Here is a 25,872-nt window from a genome sequence, read left to right as displayed (position 1 = left end):
TTTCTTTCTGCCTTATGGACTATCTTAAGGCTCCTGAGATTTTTTCATAAATGAGTGGAAGATGTCAAAATAAATCCTTAGTGACCTAAACATATTTTAGTTTTGCCTTGAAAAAATACTGGGTATAAAATAAATCACATCTGAGATACCTTAAAAACGTTTGACAATTTTCAGAAGTGCCAAATGAGAAGCTTGGACAAACGCAGTTAGATTTGTATTAACACACATAGGAAAGTAAGCAGAACCAGGAAAACACTAAATGATAAAAACCAAGTCAAAAGCTGTGCATTGATAATGACTAACTGTGACCTTGGAGAAGAGGAAAAGGACCTTCTTTCCTTAGAAAAGGTGGTGACTGTTGAAAAATAGTGGGATGTTGTTTTGCTTAAATGTTTTTCTTTATATCACAAGCTTCATTTGAGATAGTAGGTAGGGGAAGGAGAAAGGTATATGTAGAAATGGTTGTAATATAAAAAGATTTTTTAAAGTATTCTGTAATAATAAATGGAATTTCAGAAATGAATAGAAAGAAACTTGTATTTCCTTTGGTCAGCTCTTAAAACTCCTTAAAAATAGAAATCCTAGGGAAAGAGAAAGAGAGAGAGAGAGAGAGAGAGAGAGAGAGAGAGAGAGAGAGAGAGAGTGTGTGTGTGTGTGTGTGTGTGTGTGTGTGTGCGCACAGCCTTGAATGGCACATATAATTCGCTGCTTCTAAAAAAGCAGAACTTTACCTGGTGTTACAATCTTACTTGACAAATTTACTTTCAGTTCAAAGACAATATAAGAACAGCCACAGAAGAAAATGTTATACCTTTGCACTGACACCCTTTAATCCTTCAGTCTTTATAAAAACAAACAACAAACATTTTTAAGAGTAAGCAGAGGAAAAATGTCAATTTTAAAGAAACAGAAAATAAATTAATTGCTCTTCTGTTCAGCTTTGTTGAACACTGCCTCTGTGCTCCAAATGGGACATCCTGAATAGAGAAGAAATCTTTGGCCTGTGTCACCACGGCTGGGGCACTGTGTAACAGAAACAACGCTGCAAAATTCACCGATCCTTCTGAATCGCTGTGAAAAGGGAAGCAGGGGCCTGTTTCAGAAATCTGGAAAATAGAAAAACAGTTGAGTGTGGGCTTTTTCCCCCTGTTGGTGTTCAATAGTTAATACATATTTTGACAAAAATGGCAAAAATAAGAGAACCAAATAAATGAAACTCTTGAAAAGTTAAGGATGGGATGAGGATATGCAACTCTTGTGTTTATGTGGTACAAAAACTCCTGAAAAATACAATGTAGCCAGGAGGCAGGATGGATTATCTAAATTGTACTCTGAGCTTCACAAATGATTTATTATTGTGGGACCTACAGTGCCTTCTAAATCTGCCTTTTGTCTCCAGGAGTTAGTTCAGTACAAATTGAACTTGCACAACTCCAGAATGATGGCTCCTTTTCTTTAGATAAGCTTCCCCCCCTTTATAATCGCACTAGCAGACATGGGGGATACATATGGGCTAGTATGATAGGGGGAAGGATTGGTAATTTTACAGTTTCAAACTTGCAAATTTTAAGTGATCAAAGATAATCTCTCTAAAAAAAATGTAAAAATGTAGTTCAAAGTATTTAGATTATAATCTGAATTTATTCATGTGGGAATTTATCTATTATGCCTAGAGTTCAATTCCACTGAAATATAAAGCTGACCTCCCACAGATTCCTGAACAGTCTGGAGCCAGAAAGGATCCTAGAGTAGCTTTAAAAAGGAAGACACTGATGAAGAAAGGGAATTCGAAACTTCAAATATTCGTCTTAATGTCTGGTTATAATCAGGAAAGAAAACAGAATGCTGAGAGGTGGTAGCAACAGAGTAGATAGGAATCATAAAAAAACATTTCCAATGGTCAAAGGGCGGTGCTAAGGCTGCCTCCTATTCAGACACCAGGCTAGGACTCCAGTGAGGGAGGACTCGAAAAATTTCAGCCTTGAATCCCAAGGCCAAGGACAGAGGAAGATGGACTTGGGGCTTGTGAACTGGTGAGGATCTGGGGTTGGAACAGGCTAGACAACCCTGTCCAGGGACTGGCAGAGAAGGACCACCTCCCTGTCATGTTTGCTTCCTTACATCATATTTATGTATGCTCCGTAACAAAGTGCTGACTGCTTGTGGTCTCCCATTCAAAGAAAAGCTGTTGGAAGTGTTAGAAAGGTACAAAAAAACTTACCTTTGAAAAGGGAAAAAATGAATCAAACTTTTTATTCAGTAAAGGAGTATATGATAAATAGAATGAAAATGTAGGAAACTGGGACCAGAAGTATGAAAAATAGAATGAAAATCCTATTTAAAAACTAGAATAAAAAAAATAATTTATTACAAAAAGGAGTTGGGAGGCATTTCTTTTTAAAGAGAATGAAGAATGATTTAAGGCCATAATAACATATTTCAATGATGGTTAGGTTTCCAAGTTTTTGCCATAATATAGTTGTCTATATCTAATTGTTTTTCCAGTGATATTTAAATTCCATTGCAGACCTGGAAGCAAGAAATAAATGCTAGCTATCATTAGCAACATCAGCCCTAGAGAAATCTGTGTTTTAGGAAGTTGCTGCAACTTCCAAGTCAGTTTGAGCTGAGACAAAGTAGCCCCAGTTCATCATCTCTCAGATGGTACATACCATTTCAGCAACGATTGGCTTTTAACTCTGGAACTAAGCAGGGTTATTTGGACGGTAGAAAGGCAGAAAAATCCAATATGGAGTCCAAAAGATTCAAAATAATAAGAAAATTCATCAATGAATAGGAAAAATAAAATATAATAGGTGGTGTTTATACATAGTACGAGGTCTGCAAAGCACTTAGGAGGTAGGTGCTATTTTTAATTCCCTTTTCACAGCAGAGGGAACAGGTACAGAGGTTAAGTGACATGCCCCAGGGAAATACAGCTAATTAAGTGTCTGGGGTAGGATTTGAACTAAAGCTGTCTTCTTCCCCCTACACTCAACATTCTACTTCATCATGTAAACAGTCCTGATCATTTGGATACCTTTTTGTCTTTAATTTCTTGTAGCTTCCAAAAAGTACATTTTGATATTTATTCAACAATGTCACCATGTGCCTTAATTAGTACAGTATTCATTTCATTTATCTAGCAACCACCATTATCCAGAAACAGCCAAGAACAGAGAATGAACATAAAAAGGATCCTGAACAGCCAAAATTGGTCCCAAGGACATACACCTGTGGCTGAAGACAGCCTTTCAGGTGTCTGTATTCCAGGGCCACTGACTTAGGCTACCTACTTTTCTAGGCTGTTGAAGCAAACTTGGAGTGAGCTGGGCAGCACAATGAAGTAAAAATGAGAGCTGACGGGGAAAGCCAACAACTCTCAGAAGCAGACATAAGTATTAAAAAAGGACAAGTGGTCTGGGGCCACCCAACAGCCTTGTTAATGGCCTTTGTGGGCCAGACCTCTGTCATAGCACCACAGAATAAATATGCGTAAAACAGTAATGCATATCACACCGAGGTGCATAATAATGATTTCAAGTCATCCAGAAAAGGTTAAAACACATTATACTTATGTAAGATGGCAGGGAGAAATGGTTTATTCAAATTTCCTTTATATTTGAAGGTCTTTTTCCTGGTCACTTGCAGAATTTATTTCTAAACGGAACTATTAAATTAGAACTAGAGTTTACAGCCTGGGATTTTTCCCCGCTAGAGGCAACTGGTGTTTTGAAATCTTTCAAACGGCTTTGTTTTTTGTGTTCAGAAGTTCTGGGCAATTTTCTTGTTATCTGGTATTTATGGTACCCAGGTTTTTTGCCTTATCATGTTCTTTTGAGTGACCTATAATCCTTACACATTTTGTCTTCGAGATCAATATGTTTTTCTTGTATAAGGAACATGTTTTCTTTTTAGTGTTATTGCTTTTGGCTTCTCTGCTTCCTTAACTTCAGTGTATATATAATCCCAATATCTGTTCTCTTTTTTGTTTCTCTAAGAATTGTTTTTCTATTTTGCTAATTATCTCTCTCATGCAGGTCACACATTTTGCTTTCACAATTCTCATTTCTCTTTTAAACCATTCAAGAAAAGTGTATTTTGGTTTCATATTCTCTTTAAACATAGAGTCCTCTGTCTGATCAGGTAGTAAATCATTTTCCTTTTTTTTTTTTTTTTGTATTATTTGTTCACAGACACCTGAATTTGTTTACTAGATCTGGAGGCTATATTTCCTTCTGTTATTAATATCTGTCCCTGTTGGTTTGTCTGCTTATGTGCAATGTTTTTGATTTTTCTTTCTTGTGCAATCTCTGGTAATTTCAGTCTTTTTTCCCTCCTTATTTTCCCTTACTGCTCACTTACTGACTCCCTCTCCACATTGGGCAAATAAATGATGGTTTATCAGCCTGCTTCTGCCCAACCTTTGGAGGGACAGAGCTGGCCCCAGCTGGATGCTATAACCCCCCTCCCCCTCCCCCATATCCTTCCCCTTTCCCTTTGTTCTGCAGTTCTTTGGTTCAGACAGCTTTTCTGCTGGGGTCATGGTAGGCTTGGGAGAGGGGGCACTTTATGAGTGTGAGTTAATTCATGGAATTTTTACCTCCTTTTGGGTTCTTGGTGTCCTTAGGGTGGGGAACCTGCAGCCTCGAGGCCTTTTATTAAGGTGATTTGTTCTGTGAAGTTTGGATTCAGTCAAAGGGCCACATTTGAGGACCTAGAGGGCCATATGTGGCCTTGACGCTACAGGTTCCCCACCCCTAAGACCATGGAGACAGCTGAACTTATGTTTAGCACATAATTTCTGTTTTGGAGAGATACGAGAGATCATGAGGACAATAGAAAATGCATAATCCTCCATCCTGTTGGTAATGTGATTCCAATCTTTTCTTAAATCCCAATGGATTTAGATTTGTGTGCATGCACACTGTAGGCAAAAGGAAAATAGAAAGAAGAGATGCACAGAATCTGTGTGATATCACAGTCATATAAAGAATATTATGACTATTAACTTTGGGTTTTTTGGCTATCAAGACATTTTAATTGAGGTTAATTCATAATTAAATAGCCAAATAATCACTGCCCCAAAGGGAAGAAGGAAAGCAGTATTGAAGGGCTGGCACTGATGGCAGGAAGATCTATTTAACTCCTTTTGACACCTATTAGCTACGTGACCAGGAGTGAGTCACTTAACCTTTCAAAAATCCACGCAACTCAAAGTCAAAAAAATGAGAGATGAATTGCCAATTTGTACGAAGGAGTTTTGTACACTGGGAGTTCCATATGTAAGGATAAAGTCTCCGAGAAAGGGGATATTACACAAATTATAAATGATCATGATTAACCTATTTTTAAATGAAAATATGAACTTGGAAAACTTTATACACAGAGTGAGCAATTCTCTGATTTCTTCAGTGAAATACATCAGACTCTAGTCTTGACCAATTAAAAGAAAAGTCAACCTCAATCCACCATTAGACAAAACCCTAATACCTGGAGAGGACAAGACGAGAACGAGAATGTGATTTGGGATATGTCTCCTTCGGATAAACTGTGTGCAATCGCTTGTAAGTGCTGACATAAAAAAGAATGAGTCATGCCCTCATGCCTAACAATAAGAACTGTAGGTGAGATCTTGGACTGAAGGGAAAGCTTAGGTTCTGGTTACTTCTCAGCATCTCAAGTTCCTATTACATTCTCACGTACTTTCCTAGGAATGAGGTGGGGAATTAAGGGTTAGGATATGAAAGGATAAAAGTAATCATATTCAATAGAAGAGTCTTTTTTCTCTATGTGGTGGATGTCACTAGCTCCACCCTAAGGAATTCTAACCTTATTAATAAAAAGCTGAATCTACATAATTTTCTAGTCTGACTGTATTTGATAATAAATTATGCCACCCAAAGACTTCCTTTTGCTTTCAATAGCTTACCTAAGCTGATTAAGATCCAAACTTAAATGTTTTGGTTTCATGCATCCTTTGTTAAAGTCTTTTTGCTAGCAGCAGTTGAAGTGAACTCTAATAACACAGTAGCAAATATGCTGGCTGGACCATTCAACTGAAGAGGTACAGAAAGAATGTGTGCTTTGTAAAAAGGGACTTATCTTAGGCGACTGAATCCGTTTTTGGATTATTTCAGCTGGGTCAAATGTTGAGTTCTGAATTACCGTTTCCCAAACCTACAAAAGTGCCCAGAAGTTCACAAACAGGGAACAGAGCACAGAAACAAAAAACCAAAATCCAACCATATTGCCTTCTGCCTATAATTTTGTAAAGGGCACAGTTTTGTACAAAGCTTGTCCTTTGTGGATAAAGCTATCAACTAGGAGAACCAAAAGGTGGGTTTGTTCAAACAATCAATTTGCAGCATGGATAAAAGATCAATTACCTTTGTAACTAGAACTAAAATGAGGAAACCAATCCAGGCGAACAGATTTAGAAAGTTACTTCTGACTACAAGAATATCCCTAGTGAATATAGGTTTTTGGATTAAATCTTTCTTTAAAAATCTTTTTTTTATAAATTTATTTATTTTTAGTTTTCAACGTTCACTTTAATAAGATTTTGAGTTTTAAATTTTCTCCCCCTCCCCAAGATACTGTGCAATCTGATACAGGCTTTACATATACATTTAAATCTTTTCTCATAACGTGCTTTTAGTGTACAGCGTGTAATCCAAGACACAATATTAAAAAAAAAGCAACACATAAAAAGATATGTAATACATAAAGATGACAAAGAAACAGTGTAATGGACTTGACATGCAGAAAGAGGTTAGGACAAAGGTCTGTCCATTTTCAGTTTGAGAAGGTCGAGTTTTTTTTCCAACTGGAGTCCAAGAAATTTCACACCGACTAGACATTGCTACTTAATTGTGCCTGACTCATCCTGACCCCATTTGGGGTTTTCTTGGCAAAGATACTGGAGTGATTTGCCATTTCTTTCTCCTGTCTAAATTGGGCAGCGTGGTGGTGCAGTGGAGAGTGCCAGACCTGGAGTCAGGAAGACCTGAGTTCAAATCCAGCCTCAGATGCTTACTAACTGTGTGATCTTAGGCAAGTCACTCAACATTTTTTTGCCTCAGTTTCCTCATCTGTGAAATGAGCTGGAGAAGGAAATGGCAAACCACTCCAGTATCTGCCAAGAAAACCCCAAATGGGGTCAGGAAGAGTCAAACACAACTGGAATGAATGAACAATAGTAATTAGAACTATCATGGCAATCTGGATGGAGTCAGGAAGACTAAACATTAGTGCCAAAAAAATTAAAAAAAAGGAATGCAGTAGGGCAATTTGCTAAGCTAAAAAAACAAAACTAGCATTGCAATCACAGCTAAAGATGCAGGATTGGCTAAATTATATTATTACTATAAAGGAAAACAACACTGAAAGACAGAAGAAGTCTGCTCCATGTGGTGACTGACCACTGATTATTTCAGAGGAATTATGGCAAGGAATATCTCTTACTTCTTGGAAGAGAGGAGGCGGACAGGTGCAGAATGCAGCATCCCCAGGTGGACATGTTGATTTCTTTGCTTAACCCTACCTTGTTAAAAGGAAAGGTTCTATTTGTGAAGTTTGTGTGCGTCCATGGAAGTAGAGATTTCTTTTAAATTATTCAGTTTCTTGGATTTAATTTTCTACATTTTCTTTTTTAGATAAGAATTTGATTTTTAAAAAAAATTAAGTATTTATTGTAAGCAAAGTACCACCATATTAGGTGCAAGAGGATGCAAAGAGAAAATAGATCTTGGTCTTTCCCCATGTATATTATACAGATACTGAACTAAAAGTGAATGCATTTTGTTACCAGCCATAGGCAAAGTCTATCTTTAAAAAAGTAAGAGATGGGAAGAAGTCTTGAGTATGCTCATGTCACTTGGAGATAAGTGAATTGGGGTAGAGATAGGGTAGGGTTGAGAAAGAGGATATTTTCTAAAGCTAATATGGAAACTATAATAGAATAGGCAGTTATATTTTAGGACTTCTGGTATTAAGATTGTGCTGAAGATTTTAGAAATAAAGGAAGAGGGAAAAGAGTTCTCAGGTAATTTTGCACATAATTACAACATCTCTTCTCTTTTAAAGGCAGGGATCTAGATTCAGAAGATCCCGAATGACTGATTTCAAGCTACCTTTCAGTTAATCAACAAGGATTTATTAAATGCCTGCTATGTACCTGGCACTATGCTAAGACCTGGGGGATACAAAAAAATGTAAAAAAGGTAAGTCAGTCCCTGCTTTTAAGAAGCTCACAGTCAAATGGGAGAGACAAAACATAAATAGCTATGTGCAAGCAAGATGCATAAAGGGATAGATTGGAGATAATCAACTGAGGGAAGAGACTAGTAATTGAAGAGTACTGGATAAAGCTTCTTGCAGAAAGTGGAATTTTAGTTGGGACTAGAAGGAGGTCAGAGAAGTTAGGGGGCAGAGAGTGAGAAGGGGGAGGATTCCAGATGTGGGGCACGGTCAGTGAGAATACCCAGAGCCTGGAGACATTGTCTTGTCAGTTCAGAAGAATTTTCTGCCTGACTTTGTCCTTTTTTCCCTTATTTATTTTTAATTCTTATTTTCAGTTCCAAATACTCTCCCTTCCTATACCTTTCCTTCACCATTGGCAAGGCAAGAAATATGATACCCATTAAACATATGAAGTCATGCAAAACTTAGTTCCAGATCAGTCATGTTGTGAAAAACACACACAACAATTATAAAAAAAGGAGAAAAAAAGGTTCAATATGCACTCAGAGTTTATCAGTCTTCTATTTGGAAGTGGACAGCATTTTTAATTATGCGTTCTGGTTGACTTTGGGAATGTAAGGCGATCTGCTTTCATAAGCCTCTTTCTTGATTGTGGGGATACCTGAATAATATAACCTGTAATTTTATACTTTACAAAAATTAGCACCAAGTAACCTTGATAAGTAAGAACATCAAATAATTTACTGACTAATGATCATAACTTAGTCTACATTGACAGGTAGAAAGAGATGCTGTAGAAGAGGAGTTCTTAACCTGGGGTCCTTAGATCCATGAGGGACAGGACTTTTGGAACCAACACATGTTTTATAAAAGGAATTTACCTGCTGACCATATTTAGAGAAGCCTTGAGTTACCCAAGTTATTGGGATGTGACTCTGGAAAGATAAATATACTCACTTCTCTACTCTGATACTACAATCATGGTACCGTGCCCTCATCATTTCATGTCTGGACTAAGGAAATTAACAACTTGTTGGTTGGTTTCCCTGCCTTGAGTCTCTCCCTACTCCCTTATGTTCTCCATCCAGCTGTCAAAATTATTTTCCTAATGTGCAACTTTGACCATATCACCCCACCCCCTTTATTCAATATAAACTCCAATGGCTCCTTATCTCTTCTAGGATAAAATCTACTTTTAGGCTTTTAAAGCCTAAACGTCATTTAAAGTCATAAAAAAGCCCCTTCTTACCTTTCTATTCTTCTTACATTTATTCTTCCATTCTCCATGTTCTGGTGATACTGGTCACCTGGCTGTTTCTGTTACATGATGCTCCATCTCCCAACTCTGGGTGTTTTCACTGGCTGTCTCCCATGCGTGAAATTCTCTTTCCTCATTTCTGCCTCCAATCTCCCTTGGCCTTCTTAAAGTCTCAGCCTAAGTCCCACTTTCAGAAGGAAGCCTTTTCTAGTCCTCCTTAATCTTAATCCCCTTCCTCTGAGATTATCCCTCAGTTTCTCTTCTTAATACTTAGCTGTATGCGCATTCTTTCCCCCATTATATTGGGATCTCTCTGAGAGCAAAGACATCTGTTTTTGTATATCCAGCTCTTAGCATACTGCCTGACATACTGTAGGCACTTAATAAAGCAGAATGAAGATACTAATGAATTAATTTTATAAGGGAATATGGGTATTTAATATCTTAGAGGCTGTAGTTCTAACCCATAACTTTCAATACACCTTGGCAAAACCACCACTAACAACACCCGTCTACCCTTAGGATTTGATGGTCTTGTCTTTGCATATAAATATCTACTTTTTGAATGCAACTTACCCATGATGGTTGCTGGTTCTTTCAGAACAAGCCTTGCACCTGCTCTGTTTCAGTGTCGAGATCTATATCATAAAAGCACGGTCGAGTAGGTAGTCCTGGCATGGTGCTCATCTGTGGGAATGATAAAACGTTTGAACATCAACAAAACAAATTCAAGTAGTTAATCATATTGTGAACATGATGCTGCTGATAATGAAAATTACATTATGTGTAATTATATTTTATGTGTTATATTATTATACAATTTTAAAATGTTAGTGCTGACTGGATAGAGATCATCTCATCAAATTCCTTTGATTTTATTTTTGTTGTGATTGTGCAGTCATGCCTGATTCTTCATGACCCCATCTGGGGTTTTCTTGATAGAGATATTGGAATGTTTGCCATTTCCGTCTTAGCTCATTTTACAGACGAGGAACTGGGGCAAACAGGGTTAAGTGATTTGCCCAGGGTCATAAAGTTACTAAGTGTCAGAGGCCAGATTTGAACTCATGAAAGTGAATCTTCCTGATTCTAGGCCTGGTACTGTATCCACAGGATCACCTTAGCTTCCTTTTGATTTTATAGAAGAAACTAAGATTGAGAGAAATTGTGACCCCCAGATGATCACATGGTCACTCACAGAGGACCATGGTTCATATTCCATCTCTAATGCTTTTTATCTAAAACAACTTTGGGCAAGTTAATTACCTAGGCCTTCATTACTCATCTGTAAAATGAGGAGTTTGGATTAGTTGGCTTGAGGTCCATTCAAGCTTGAAATGATCATAATCTATGCATGGTGCTATGGTCTATATTGAAGGACACCCCATCTGGGCTACCTTCCTTTTCTAATGGGGATAAGAGGTTGATATTCTCTCTGTACTATTTACCTTTTTGATTCCTTTTCACCTTATCCCAGTAATTGCTGGTCATGTTACAGTGTCATGGTGGTACAGGGAGGGATGAGAAAGAAGATGGAGGTGAGGATGGAAGAGAAAGGTCCATTCTGTCATTGCCATGGGAAAACTACCTCTATGCTTCCTTACCCACAAAGGGAGGAACTTTTTTTTCCTATGTCCCCCATTTCTACAGTTTCTAGACTTTCATGGGAACACTAACCTGTGCCTCAGAGCTGGAGTAGGTGTTTCTCATAGTCCAAGTTGGAATGCCAAATGCATTTTCCATGGAAATATTGTTTCACATAGTGTACAATAACATCAAGTTTATGATGAGTTAAATGGGCTTTTGTAAGCTGGCCTGGAAACTTAACTACCATATATAACATTATTTCTATGAGGAAATGCATTCCAAGACAAATGACATATATAAACCTTTGGAACATGTCCAGATAGCTGAGGACTATCTTATTTTTCAAAACTTCTTATATCAAGTGCCATACTATCTTCATTAAATTGAGAAAGAAAACTGTCAGCTGTTTTAACTTTGGAAGGCCCAATGCAAGGCCTGGGCTGGAATAATTAATGATTTTCTCACCACCTGTGTGACAAATCACATAGAAATCTATGAATTTATTCCCTTGTATAACTGCATCACAATTTCCACATTAAATTTTTTTTAATGAATCAGGAGGGTGGATATGAGGATAGAGAAAAGTTATGTTTTTACTATTTTGTAAGATAAAAAAATGACAAAATATGATGGAATAATATGCAGAAGAAATAGACCTTTGCATGTGGCCAACATGGGAATCTGTTTCACTTGACTATGCTTTGCATTATACCAGGGTTCTCTATTTCTTTTTAGCAGGTGGGAGGAGATGGAAGGGAAGGGGAAAAAAAAACCCTCTTGATAATTGAAAAAAATTATTTCAAAATAAAACTAGGGGAAAAGGAAAAAAAATATGCAACATATAGTTCAGGATGTGAATGTCATGTTCCTTAAACACCTTTAAATTAATACTGTAAGAGCACAGCATTGCTTATGAGTAAGTCAACAATGAATTGTAACTCAGCTGTACCAAAAATGTTTATTGTGTTAAATTTAATAAATCTATATGTATTAAAGAAATAAAAATCTGGGAATCTGCATTGTGGACCTGGTTGCCATCCTCCTAGCCCCTTATCAGGACTTGTGATCCATCATGTAATTGTACATGAAACTGACAACATCCAGTCCTCAGAGGCTATTCTCAGACAATTTTAGTTAACTGTGTCTGGACTTCAGAGCAGCATGTCAAGTCAACCACAGAGCCAAATGCCCCAAAGTGAAACACACCCCAGCTATCTCTTGGCTGTTTTCCCAGAAGAGTCAGTATATCAGCAGAATACTTGAGGATGGGAGACACTGAGGAAACAAAACCCACCACCGCTGCCCTATCTTAGAGGAACCAGAGTCTTAAATGACTTCTAATCCCTCTTCTCTGCACCAAGATTGTAGGAGGTTGGTTTCTAATATTGGGCAAGATTTGCATTGGATTCTAAGCAGTGAGAATGACCAAATTTATTCCTTTCCCACCTTTGCAGGTGACTCTGCAGGTGATAGGAGGTACTCCCTCCCCCATTTTAGCAATATGTGTTATACAATATGTACCTTCCACTTGTTATAGATTTTGGTCTTGTATAACTTTGTATAACTTGTAATAACTTTGAGCTGACATAATTCACTGTAAAGGATTCAGAATACGGCAAATAAGTCCTGCATTATACCTAATGTGCCTGTCCCTCTAAAATGATGTCATGGCACAGGCTCTGGAGGCCTGCCACAGAAGGGGCAGTGAAACTTAGGGTATGGAGATCCAGTTTTGGAGGTGAGAAGACCTGAGTTTAAGATCCACTTCTGACAAATACTCTCTTTGTGTGACCTTTCACAAATCACTTAAACTTGTAGTTCCTGAGCCAACTCTCTAAGATTAAGAGGTGTAGAATGGATGCCAATCTGGAATGGCAGAGGAATCTTGTTATACCATTAAAATCACAGGTATTGAATCAAAGTAAAAAAGAAACAAAAACAAAAACAACTAACCATCCTAATGTTACCAATATGAAAACTTTTAACATGTAATATCATGTGTTCATCAATTGTTCATAGGTATGAAACTTTAATAAAGCCCAGAATCTATAAAGTGTTTGATTTCAAACACAACAGAATATTTCCTTCTGTTCTTAGAGTTATATAAATTAGACAAATAAGAGTCATGAAGCTTTTGGTGTTTTTGATTCTCCCACAGTAAAGGTACATAGAACCAGTCAAATATAAGAAAGAATGTACTTTTCTCTTTTCAAACTATCCCACCTACTTAAAGTTTATTTGGAAGTTACAAACACAAACATATCAGTGTTAGTACAGCAGGAAAGTAGTCCAATGGAAGTACATCATATTGTCATGAGGAGTGACCATTCATTACAGCCTTCTTATAGATGGAATTAACATTACAATGTTACTTATTCATTACTTATAAATAATGGATTAACAATAGCCTAAAAACAATGGAACATCTGTGGTCATGCAGATTGGCATCAGCTCACAGCGGTATTAAGAAATCTACCCTGAAAGCACGAGAAGATGGACTCTCTAAATGGAGCAAATTTAAAATATTCCATCACTGCCACTTCATAGATCAAACACCATCCTAACTCCATATCCAGACTGCTACATCCTAGCTAATGCACTGAGAATAAGTGAATTTAGATAGTTCCACAGTCTAATACTTCTAGACCTGCAGCTCTTATTTGAGGAGACTCTCTTTTATTTCTAAACTTTCTAAGAAAGGCTAATTAAGAAAGGAAACTGGACAGATCTGATAGATTGTACCAGAATATTTTGATTGCTATTCAAACAAATGTTAGGTGACCAAACTTGTTGGGAATGCTGTGGAGGGAATTCTTTTTTAGATATGAGTTGCTCTAGCTGGCCACTGACGTCCTTTCCAAAACTGAAATTCTGTGTTCCTAAATCCCTCATCTCAACAACATGGATACTCTCTCCAATCCCTACATTTATTCTCATCTTGTCAACCTCTTGTTCTTGCAGTCTTATAAATTTTGTAAAGGGGGAGTAACTAGAGTTGATTTTATTGTACATTCAAATGTAACAAGAAATAAAAATTTTATGGGAATGAAATGAGAAATCATTCATACAAATACAGTAATAAATATTTTACTTGGTTGTATTGTAGCACGTATTAGGAACATTTATAGAAAGATCACCAGGAAGACAGTTACAAATTATTTGCCAGCATCTACTGCAGAAGTTGAGAAGGCAGAATAATTCTAAAGAATTCAATAATACACTCTAAATTCAATCAAAATAGACTTTAAATCTCCCTCTTGACATTTGCAACTTGTGTATTAGAGTAGACAGCTTCTTAGGTCCCCCTTCTAGCTTCAGATGATCTTATTTTTCATCTTTCTCAGTTCTCAAACACAATTACATTCACAAGCAAATTAATATCTAGGGCTGATTATGATTCAGAAAGCAACTGACACTGTTAGGCACAATTGCAAGCCTCAGTTTACTTAGCTCAATTCATTTGCCCAGAAGTGGAAGTGTCCCTCCATGGGGTATTGTCACTTAGACTGAGGCAGTCTATCATGTTTCCATTTTTAACAAGCTGACCAAACTGACCAGGTATGACTAACGGTGAACTACATGATGGTTCCACTTATCACTGATAACAAGCATGCTATCATATTATCTGTAAAGCATCTTGCAAATCAGATGGCCTTTACACCCATTACTTTAACTCCCTTTAACACCCATAACTTCAAGTCTGCGAGAGAGGGAGGACAGGTAGTTTAAATGTGATTAAATGGAAATTAGAGCTCAAAAGAAATGTATGAACTACATGGTTCTAGGTCTAAGAAATGGGAGAGTGGGACACCTGGAGCTTTCTAATTTCTAAGTCCAATGATGTTCTCACTTGACTACAGTACTTTCTGAGGGCAAATATCTTAAGAACTAATGTTTTCTAGCTTTAATATGACTTCATTAAGCTAAAAGATTTTCTCTTAGGTACAGAATCAAGAATTTTAGAAGGTGAAAAACAGAAAGTGGTGAAATGATGTATTCAAAGAATAAGAAACAAAACACAATGCAGACCCTGACCTAGAAAAATCCACATGGATTCAATTGATCATTTTTTGTGTGTGTGAGAGAGACATAATTGTTTATACTACTTCTCCTTTAAATTTAACAAACTGCCTCCTTTGAAAACTTAAATCATTTGACACAATGATGATCCATGAAAAACACAAGGAAGGTATATGAAGGAAATGATCCAGCAGAAAACTTGAAGAGGACAAAGAAGAGTGAAAAACCATGATTTATTATGAAAAAAAAATAGGGGTTCAGGGATTCATTTGGGCTTGAAATGGTTGAAGGAAAACCTATATCTATCAAGGGAAACTTTCTGAATTTTTCCATAATTCTCTATCATAAAATGACCTTCACTTTTACTTCTGGCATCCTGCTCTGAAAAAAAGTCAACCTAACCCTAAACCTAAGGTCTTAGATGTGAAAAACAGTAAAAAACAAAACAAAACAAAAACTCAGACAGAACTGTATTTTTGGGGGTGGGTGGGATAATGGCAGGGAGGAGACTAAAAAAAAAAACCTTAGTCTTAGAGGAAATTTTCTTTTATAAAATCTCTCAATGCAAATAACACTAAAGGGTTAAAATCAGCTCATAATTTTGCTTTTTAAAAAAGCAGTACACTTGAGAATAAAGTTTAGAGATTTTATTTTTAGGTAGTTTATATTTTTCCATCACATAAAACCAGACATTATTAAAAATGACTGGTTTCTAAAATAATAAATCATGATTATACCCATTCCCCCAAATTACATAATTCTTTTACATTTATCAAAAAGTGTTCTTTTTTAAATTAGGTGATATCTTTAGACTTTAAACATTAGGGATAAGAAAATATTCTTAGTTTAAATGCTAGCTTGTGCTTTATATTTAGAAAATGGCATTTATAAGAGTAGTCTTTACTGGGAAAGACAGAGCTTTAACTAGGCAATGTGGTATGAGAGAAAGCATATTAAATACAAATCAGGAGACCTGGGTTTTGTTACTTATGTTACCACTATGGAGCTGTTGTTACAATGGACAAATCATAAAATACTGTGTCTCAGTTTTCTTTTTATTCTAAAATTGGGAAGCTATTATAATTTCTTGAAATATGATATCTAGGCACTTTGTTTCGGTGATGGCTTTCAGGTGGTCCAATGATTCTTACCATAGGAGCTGGGTCTAGAGTCAGGAAGACCTAAATAGATTTGACTTCAAATCTGGTCTCAGTTACTTACTACCTGTGTGACTGTGGGCAAGTCATATAAATTCCATTTCCTCAACTGTAAAAATGGGGATAACAATAGCACCTACCTCACAGAGCTGTTGAGAGGATCAGATGAGATATTTGTAAAATGTTTAGCATGGTACCTACCACAGAGAAGATACTATTCAAATGCTTATTCCTTATTCTCATTGACCTGATTTTCCGGGAGTTTTGTTGTGTGGGCAAGATTTTGTATCTCTTGTGCCAAACTGTTAACTTGTTTCATCTCTTCCAGGAATTCTAGTTGAATTTGTGACCAAACCGTGTTTTTCTTTGAGGTTTTGCTTACAGAGGTTTTAGAGTCATTCTATTTTTCTGGGTTTGTGTCTTGAGCACCCAAATCATTACAATAGTGGTGTGTTGTTTTTTTACATGGTGGGATTCATTTTTGGTTATTCTTTCAGACTTTGGACTCTGTTAAGGCTGGTTTTATGGATTTTTGTAAGGGATGTCTGGGCTGACTTTGTGTATTCTAAGTTCCTGCTGCTGCTTGTTTGGAGTACTGAGTATTACACTATTCTAAGATCTCCAGGACACCTCAGTCTGGGGATGTGCAAGCTTTTTCAGTGCTCTCAAAAATTCAGGCATCTCATATAGGGCAAAATCTGGTCACTGTTCTCCTGGTCTGAACTCTGCAAGTTCCCGACCAGCGTTTGGGTCTGAGCAAAACATATCTGTGGGTTAGCCTTTGCTTGGAGTTCTAGTAGCCAGCTAGTGGACTCAGATACTATCTGTTGGTTCAAAGTGACAGAAATGTAGGCTTCAGATTAGGCTGGAATTGAGATTCCTTATAACCCACTCCTGGAGTCAGAACCAGATAGCAGCTGCTTGCTTCTTGCTTGCTTTTTTTCCCTTACTACAGAGATGAAGACTCCCTAATACCCACCTTGGAATACTACTCTTTTGAACAAGGTCCCTTGTTTAATTTACCCTGCATCTGGGAATTGAATGATGACATGAGTGCCAGTTGCCCCTGTTCCTGGCTAGTCCACAGATCTCTCTATGCTAACCTGGGCTGGAAAAATGACTCACTGTGATTTTTTTTGGATTTGCAAGTCAGGATTTTGTCTAGTGCATTTTCTGTATGGAGGAGTTGTGGGATAGGGCTTAGCTTACTAATCACTGCTGCTCTGTTATCTTGGTTTTGCTCCTTTCGATTTTAAAGTAATGTACATTAATGAAGCCATGAGAAACCTGACCACCACTGTTCACATGGGTTTGGGTAAGGGTAGCTAAGTGATGCAGTGGATAAAGTACTGGGCCTGGATTCAGGAAGACCTGAGTTCAAATCCAGCCTTAGATACTTACTAGCTGTGTGACTCAGGTCAAGTTACTTAACGCTGTTTGCCTTAGTTTTCTCATCTCTAAAATGAGCCGGAAAAGGAAATGACAATACTGAAGTATTGCCAAGAAAACCCCAAATGGGGTCACAAAGAGTCATACATGACTGAAATGACTTAACAACAACAACAACAAACCCTTGGTAGATCATGTAACCACTGTCTGCCTCAGTTTCCTCAACTGTAAAAAATAGGGATAACAATAGCACTTACTTCAAAGGGTTGTTGTGAAAATCAAAGGAGATAATATATATGAGCCACGTTGCAGACTTTAAGGTCCCACATAAATGTTAGCTGTTATTATCACAAAGCTGCCAGGAGCCCTGAGTAGTTATGTGACTTGCCCAGGATCACGCATGTAGCTGATACATATGTATCTGAGATGAGGTCTGAACTCAAATCTCCTTAACTCTAGGGCTGGTTCTCTATCCACTCTGCCATAAAATTATTCTTTTATGTCTTTATATTATTCAATATTCTTGGATGAAATGATTCCTTAAAAAAACCCCCACCACATTGTTCGTCAGAATACTGATTCTGAGTTTGTGGTCTGAGGCATACTTCTTTATTCTTTCCTTGCTTTAAGGTAATATGACTAAGTTGGAAGTAAATTTACTTACAATCCTTAAATATCCTACTTTAGCTCCAATTTCACTAGAAATAAGAGTGGGCCACTGTTACTCAGTGGTCCAAAATGGTAGACTGAAGGGAGGAAAAAGCTTAGGAATTGGGGGCATCACTTTAAACCCAGCTAACTTCTTGGTCTTTTGTGGTGGCATATCCTCACTTTAAACTCTGTAACTAGGTCACGTAAAGAAGAGGTTTCCAGGAGAGAAGCCATCTAAGGAGGCTTTTCATGAAGTAAATAAAGCCCTATATATAAATTAATTCAAAAAGTGGAAGCGGAGAATTTAGGATGAACTTCCTAAAAACTAAGGGGGGGGAACATCATCATGAGACAGAAAAATCCTTTATGTTTGAAAGATGGCATGGAGTTGTAAACGCCAAGGAACGAAGATATGCTTCACTGCAAATGGGGTGGTGAGACAGTGACTAAAAGCAGTGAAAGTTTTAAGTGAAGAGTTTGGATATCTTGGAAAATTTTCTTGAGGAGGAATTTTCTTCTTTGATGTTTGTTTAAAGTTTATATAGGGTTAGTAGGTTCAATCTATTTTTGGGTTAGAGGACTCACAACTGGAAGGGGGACTTAGAGGTCACTGAATCCAACTGCCTCATTTTACAAATAAGGAAACTGGGGCATATTTTCTCTCTGCTTGGCCAACTCACCAATTTGTAGCAGTTCTGTATTTTTATATATATTATATAAAGCGAGAAAGAAAATAGATCTGAAATTTGGAGCTAGGGTTCAAATCTAACTCCGCCACCTATGATCTGTCTGACCTTAGAAATTGAGGCCCAGAGATTTAAAGTCTTTTCAGACTTTCCAGAGCTCAATCCATGACCTTATTAAGACCTCTTGAACCTCTGGGGGAACTGATGTCCGTCTTTCATAACTACACAACCACGCCGCTGCTGCCATCTGGTAACAACACAGATAGCAAAGTAACAGGGAAAGGGACTGAACTACTTTATTGTAAAAACTGTGAAAATATATGTCAAGAAGTTATAGTATCATGTTTGGGAGCCCAGGGCCAACTACATGCCATGATAAAGCATTTTAGCCTTGAGTTGTCATTATTTTTAAATTAAGCCTTGAGGGAGATCTTGTTTCTCAGCATCTAGAAGAAAATCTTCTGTTCAGAGTCATATCAAAGGTAACTTGATGTCTTTGGGGCTGCACAGTATAACAATTATCAATGAAAAAATAAACATTTCCAAGAAGGTACACTCTGACAGAACTGATTGCTCAGGGTTTCTTAACAAGAGTCGTGCTGTTCTCGGATATGAGTCAGAAGATATGGATCATTTATCTACACCCCCTAAAATGTAAATACTTTTTTAGATTCTGCCGACATAATGCAGTAACAACTACGAATGTCTTTCCTCTGACCTCCATAACTAGAATTTTTTACTTTAATTTTTTCCCCCTAAAATTTACTTGTTATGAAAGAGTTTGTTGGCAAAGAGCCAGCATAACATGCTAACCCTTAAACTGACACTGCTAATGAGCTAATCATTTTTGCTATGGAGTTCATGCTTCATATAAACTCGTTACTGAAAATAGGCATAAAGATCACAAGTTACATAGATGTGAAATTATAAACATTTCACCCCTTCATTTTTATACTGGAGAATTAAGGCTTATGAAAGGCATGATATAAGAATTTTAAAAGATCCCATGCATAATTACTGAGTATTTCAATAGAGTCTCTAGTAAACCCTTAAGCAAATTCCATTGAAATACAGTGGTAAATCCATTTACCTACTTACAATCACAAAGAATTTTCCACCATTCATGGCTAATTAAAAGACACTGAGGAAACAAGTCTCTTAGATGAGTTATGGATGGATTTCTGACTAGGCCAGGGGGAAATGCTATTCCCTTTTATGTGTTAATAAATTTTTCTTGCATGTCAAAGAAAATAATTTCTGTCTGAAATAATTAGGTTCTATCCCATATTTCTTCATTATGTCACTGTGATGGCCAAAATAATTTTCCTGGTCATACTACTGGCCTCTTATATTTTGGGCTTGCTGGCTTATGAGGGAAAGGGAAATTTGAAATCAATATGGTTTCTGAATTTGCAAGTTTTTATCATAGAAAATAACTGCTGCACAATAAACTATGAAATTTTTTCAATTCTAAATGCAATTGGATGACAAGCCCACTGAGTTCCATTTATCTAGGACAGCACAGTAAATGGATAATGAGTTAGGTTTATAATTGACGAGAAAGACTTAGCTGAACTAGGGAAACTCTACAGGGCTTTAACCGATAAAAATGCTTCTTGGTACAAAACCCCTTTTAAAAAATTATAAACATTCTCCTGGAGAAACTATAAAGCTGTAAACTCTGGAACATCCCTATTGCCAGTGAGCCAAATTTACAAAAGGTCAATGTAGAGACACAGTGTAGATGCAAGTGGGCTGTGGCATATCTCAATTGACGATTCACATGCACACAAGTTGTGTAAGGGGCATCTTTAAGGAAATGTGTATTTAAAAAAGGAAGTGGCTCAGGAATGGAGCAAAAGGATCCTGGCAGATCTTTTTATGACAACACGTTGTTAGTAAGATGGAAAGGAGTAAATAGGGTTAAAGGGCAATGAAATTGGAGGTGGGGAACATAGCTAGTGCGATAACTGAAAGTGAGGAACGCAGTTTTCCGTGATCAGAAAGGGAAAAAAAAGAGACCTGGTTATGATGCTGAGGACCCTTCAGGAATGGAAAAGAGAAGCTTGAAGGAGCTCATGTTGGGTGGCCTGAACCTCAGTGAAACAGAAGGCTGAGTCAACTGTTATTAAGTGCTGGGGGCTGGAAGTAAGGGGAAAGAAAAGAGGAAATGGTTTGGAAGAGTCACTTCACTGCAGATAGTGAGTTGGTAAGGGCAGAAGAGGACTGTAGAGCTTTAGACTCCACATGGATGGCCTGACTGGAAGCAATGATTATTTTTAGAATGGTCCCAGATATGATGTAGCCATCAGCTCAGCTGCAGTTTTGACAAGTTTGTATACTGTGATATCAGCATCACCATCTGGTTTGGCAGATTTTGTTGTTGCTCCCTTGTTTTCAGTCATGCCTGACTCGTAGTGACCTCAGGTGTTCTCTTGGCAAAGATACTGGAATGGTTGGCCATTTTCTGTTCCAGCTCATTTTACAGATGAGGAAACTGAGGCAAACAGGGTTATGTGACTTGCCCAGGTCACCCAGTTAGCGTTTGGCAAACATTAAATAACATACTCAGATATATGAAGCAGAGAAGAGTTGAATTATTCTCCTTTTGGGTTATCCTTCATGATGTGAAAAGCAATGATTTCACTTGTTCACGGTGTACACCTGAGAGCACTGCTATGTTAAATGTATTTAACCCATATTATAGACCAGTTAGCATCAGTTTCCTACCATGAAAAACAGAGATAATAATACCTGTATCCCACTCGTTTTATTGCAAAGGAAACTCTTTGCATGGCCCTTACTTGGGTTCTTGCACTTCTACTTGAAAGTTTTCCCCTCCCATAATTTACATTTAATTCTTCCTTTTTACCTTTGCACTCCCTGCTTTGAAATACTCAGCATTCTACTTGTAGAGGCTTTTTTCCTTTTTAAACTTCTAAAATTCTGAACAAAAAATACTAAATAAAAATGAGTCATTTCCATACTTAAAAGCAGAACAGTAGAGATCAGACATGAAACTGAGTCCCCATTATATACAGCTTGTTTTCCCCCAAGTATTAATAAATTCAACATGAAAACTGCACAGCTATCTTGCTTGTTTGTTTCCTTCTGTTTTCTTTTGTGTATTTTAAAAAAAGGCTTCAATGATCCTCCTTTTTTTGGAGGTGCTAATGGTAAACTTTTCACTACAAGAACCATCTCTCAACCTCTCTTAATTCTAGTGTCTTCCCTCTTATAATTATTTCCCATTTATCCTGCCATATACAAGGCATGGCACAAAGCAGGAGATTAATACTTACTGACTGTGTCTCCTGCCCAACTTCTTCCCACCACCTTAAAAAAAAGTATTTGGAATATATATTGTTGCCCAATTCTCTGTGATTCCATCTGGGGTTTCCTTGGCAAAGATACTGGAGTGGTTTGCCATTTCCTTCTCCAGATCACTTTATAGATGAGGAAACTGAGGAAAACAAGGTTAAGGGACTTGCCCAGGGTCACATGGCACTCTATCTACAGAATCACCTAGTTGCCCTTGTAGCATATGTATGTATGAATATTTAGGCAAAATAAATCCCCATACTGGCCATATCTGAAAATGTATGTTTCATTTCTGTATCTTGAGTCTATCAAGAGGTGGGTAACATACTTCCTCAACAGTTTTCAGAAACTGGTTAGTCACTGCACTGATCAGCGTTCTTAAGCTCTTCTTTACAATGCTGCTGTTATTATTACTCTTTAAATAATATTTTATTTTTCCTTCAATTACATGCAAAACAATTTTTAACATCTTTTTAATTTAAAGTTTTGAGTTTCAAATTCTATCTTTCTCCCCTTCTTCCCTGAGATGGTCAGCAACCTGATATAGATTATCCATGTAACAAGGTTGTTTATTGTAGGAAGTGTTCTGCGGGTCCTGTTCACTTTAGTCTGCTTCAGTTTAATCAAATCTTTTCAGCTTTTGCTGATATCATCCTCTTGTAATTTCTTATAGCAAAATATTCAATTGAATTCATAAGCCATAATCTTTGCATCAATTTCTCAATGGATGGGCACTCTTTTTGTTTCTAGTTTTCAATTCCCCTGCCTGTCAATATAGTTAGAATGATCATTAGCACAGAAAACCCAAACAAAACATAGGAAAACAATTCCTTACTTGTTCAGAATTTATGGGAAGAGGGTCTTCCAGCTAGAGGAATCTCACTCTGTCTCTTCTTACCATAATTCTCCCCCCTTCCCATTACCCTGCCTTGGAATATGAGACCTGGATGTGCATCCAGCACCATGGGAGCCTGAACTGTCCCTGGGTTGTGCAAGGTTCCCTCGTTCTTCATCCATGGTGCACAGAGTGCTGGATCTGGAGCCAGGAATACTAAATTCAAATATGACCTCAGATGCTTCTGACCCTTGGTAAGTCACTTAACTTCTGTCTACCTCAATTTCCTCATCTGTAAAATGGGGATAACAGCATCTACCTTCTGGAGCTGTTGTGAAGATCCAATGGGATGATAATTACAAAGTGCTTAGCACAGGGTTTGGAACCACAGTAAGCACTAGATCAACATTAGTAGTGTTGGTCGCTGGCATCTGACTCTTGGTGCCCTCCTGGCCCATAGCACACCGTGCCGAACTGTCCTCTCCTATCTCCCCAAGTCTGTCCAGACTCATGTTTATTGCTCTCATGACACTATCTGTCCATCTCATCCTGTGCCATTTCTCCTTTTGTTTTCAATCATCTCCAACATCAGGGTCTTTTCTAATGAGTCTTGCCTATTCATTTGTTGTCAAAGTATTTAAGTTTTAGCTTCAGCATTTGTCCATCCAATGAGTAGTCTGAATTAATTTCTTTAAGTACTGACTGATCTGATCTCCTTGGGACTCTCAAATCTTCAGCATCACAATTTGAAAGCATTGATTCTGTGGCCCTCAGCTTTCCTCTAAGTCCAACTCTCACAACCAAATATTACTACTGGAAAAATCATAGCTTTGATCATGTGGACCTTTGTCTGCAAGAAGATATTTCTGCTTTCTAGTATGCTATCTGGATTTGCCATAGCTTTCCTTCTAAGGAGCAAGCTCATGGTTGCAGTCACCATCTGCAATGATCTTTGAGCCCAAGAATATAAAATATAACACTAATTTCTTCTCCCTCTATTTGCCAGGAAGCGATGGGCCAGTCGCTAAGATCTTTGGTATTTTTATTTTATTTTTCTGGTTTAAAGGAGCCTAAGGCTAAATCTGAATGTTAAAAACAAAGTAAACCCTAAAAATTAAACACTTAGCTTTTGATATCCTGCTAATAGAGTGAATTTTGTTAAGACAACAAAGGGAAGTAAGGACACCACAACTATGGATCTCTTGGTTGTTATCCTAGAACTTGGTTGTCTGGGCTGCTATGCTTGGTTAATTTTGAACCGGGATCTTGTTTCCCATTCTAATATGCTATTCCTTCCATCTGACCTATGTCCTATTTCCTAGCCCCTCCCACTTCACCTATCTTTTCTGATGGTAACCTGTCACCTGTTGCATGACAGGAACTTTATGCCTCCCTCTGATTTCCACAAATATGCAAATGGAAAGTCTTTTACTCTAAACAAGGAATAACCTTTAAAGAAATCTCAGCTCTGCAACTAACTAGCTGGGTGACTTTAGGCAAGCCACTTTAATCTCTCCATCAGTTTCCTTTTCTGTAAAATAGGGGTTTGGCCTAGTTGACTTCTGAGATCTCTTCTAGCTTTAAATTTATAATCTTATGAACTCTGGATGAGTCACTGTTGCCTAAGAAATGGAAGCAAGTATTTTAAACATCAAGGAAGGTTGCTAAATTGGTAGCAGACTCATATACACAAAATTCATGACTTCCCTCCTATGATACAGTACCATACCGACTTTGGAGTAAAACTACCTAGGGAAACTGGCAAGCTGTGTTGAGTAAATACAAAGATGGAGTTTAGTTTTAAGGGAAAGGACAAACAATAAACTACGTGTGGATACTAATGGTCCAATGGCACAGAAAGAAATAGTTAAATATAAGCAAGTGCCACTGCCTCACCTGGCAACAAGGGCAACACATTCATTTATTTCCTCAAATGCAAAATAAATCTAATGTCAAGGAGAGTTCCCCACCTGCCAATGTGGTTAAAATGATTTACACGATGATTGTTATCATTTAAAAAAAAACACAACAAAAACAACCCACAGAAAACCCAAAGAAAATAAAACATAGGAAGACACCCTTCCCCCTCTAAGCTTATGGGAATTAGAATAGGGAAAAACACATTTTCTGCTATGTTTGGTTTACAGGCCTAACCACAAAAGAAGATTCTTAAGTTACAGCCCCAGGCTCCACTTTTTCTTAATCAAAACAAGCCAGTTTTCTCTGAACTTTTCTTCTTGGCAAATCTACTGCTTACAACTTGACTGCTATGCTGTGATACAAGCAGCAAGAAGCCATTTGAAGTTCAACTTGTCTCCTTCCACTGCCCTTTCACTGACCTTGGTAAATGAAAATTTCCCTTGATGGTGCATTCTCCAACAAGCATGTGAACCAGGCATCAGGGCGATTCAGCAGCATGCTCACGCAGGATGAGACCGTGGCCTGTTAGCGATTTTCCCACAGAAGCCAAGCCAATGCCTTTCATTTTAAAAAATATATCCCAGAAAGAATCGGGGCAGGTAACCATGACTCCTGTACTAGGTCAGGAAGGCATCTTATTTTGATCACAACTGTACCTCTATTCCTCTTTTCTCTCCATGAATGTTCTATCTCTGATTGTTCCTTAAGTAAATAGGATGCTTATATGTAAAGAGGCAAATCTACCAAATTTAATATGAGGTATATTTAATAATCCAGGGCAGCTGGGGGCACAGATGATAGAGCACTGGGCCTGCAGTCAGGAGAACCCTCTCAGACACTAGC

At 37.6% G+C, this 25,872-nt stretch overlaps 1 protein-coding gene across 1 annotated transcript in view; it reads right to left on the bottom strand.

Moving 5' to 3' along the window:
- Nucleotides 1–808: 808 nt before the first annotated feature.
- Nucleotides 809–25,872, bottom strand: part of MTHFD1L (methylenetetrahydrofolate dehydrogenase (NADP+ dependent) 1 like) — a 211,194-nt gene continuing 186,130 nt past the window's right edge. The window contains exons 27-28 of the mRNA XM_072643697.1: nucleotides 10,040–10,150; nucleotides 809–1,106 (exon numbers count right to left, since the gene is read on the bottom strand). Coding sequence (XP_072499798.1) covers nucleotides 10,061–10,150 — 90 coding nt within the window. The 3' untranslated portion in view covers nucleotides 809–1,106; nucleotides 10,040–10,060. The remainder of the gene's footprint in view (nucleotides 1,107–10,039; nucleotides 10,151–25,872) is intronic.

The sequence above is a fragment of the Notamacropus eugenii genome, chromosome 2 (assembly GCF_028372415.1).
Source record: "Notamacropus eugenii isolate mMacEug1 chromosome 2, mMacEug1.pri_v2, whole genome shotgun sequence".
Lineage (NCBI taxonomy): Eukaryota > Metazoa > Chordata > Mammalia > Diprotodontia > Macropodidae > Notamacropus > Notamacropus eugenii.
This window is presented reverse-complemented; position numbering and strand designations above follow the sequence as displayed.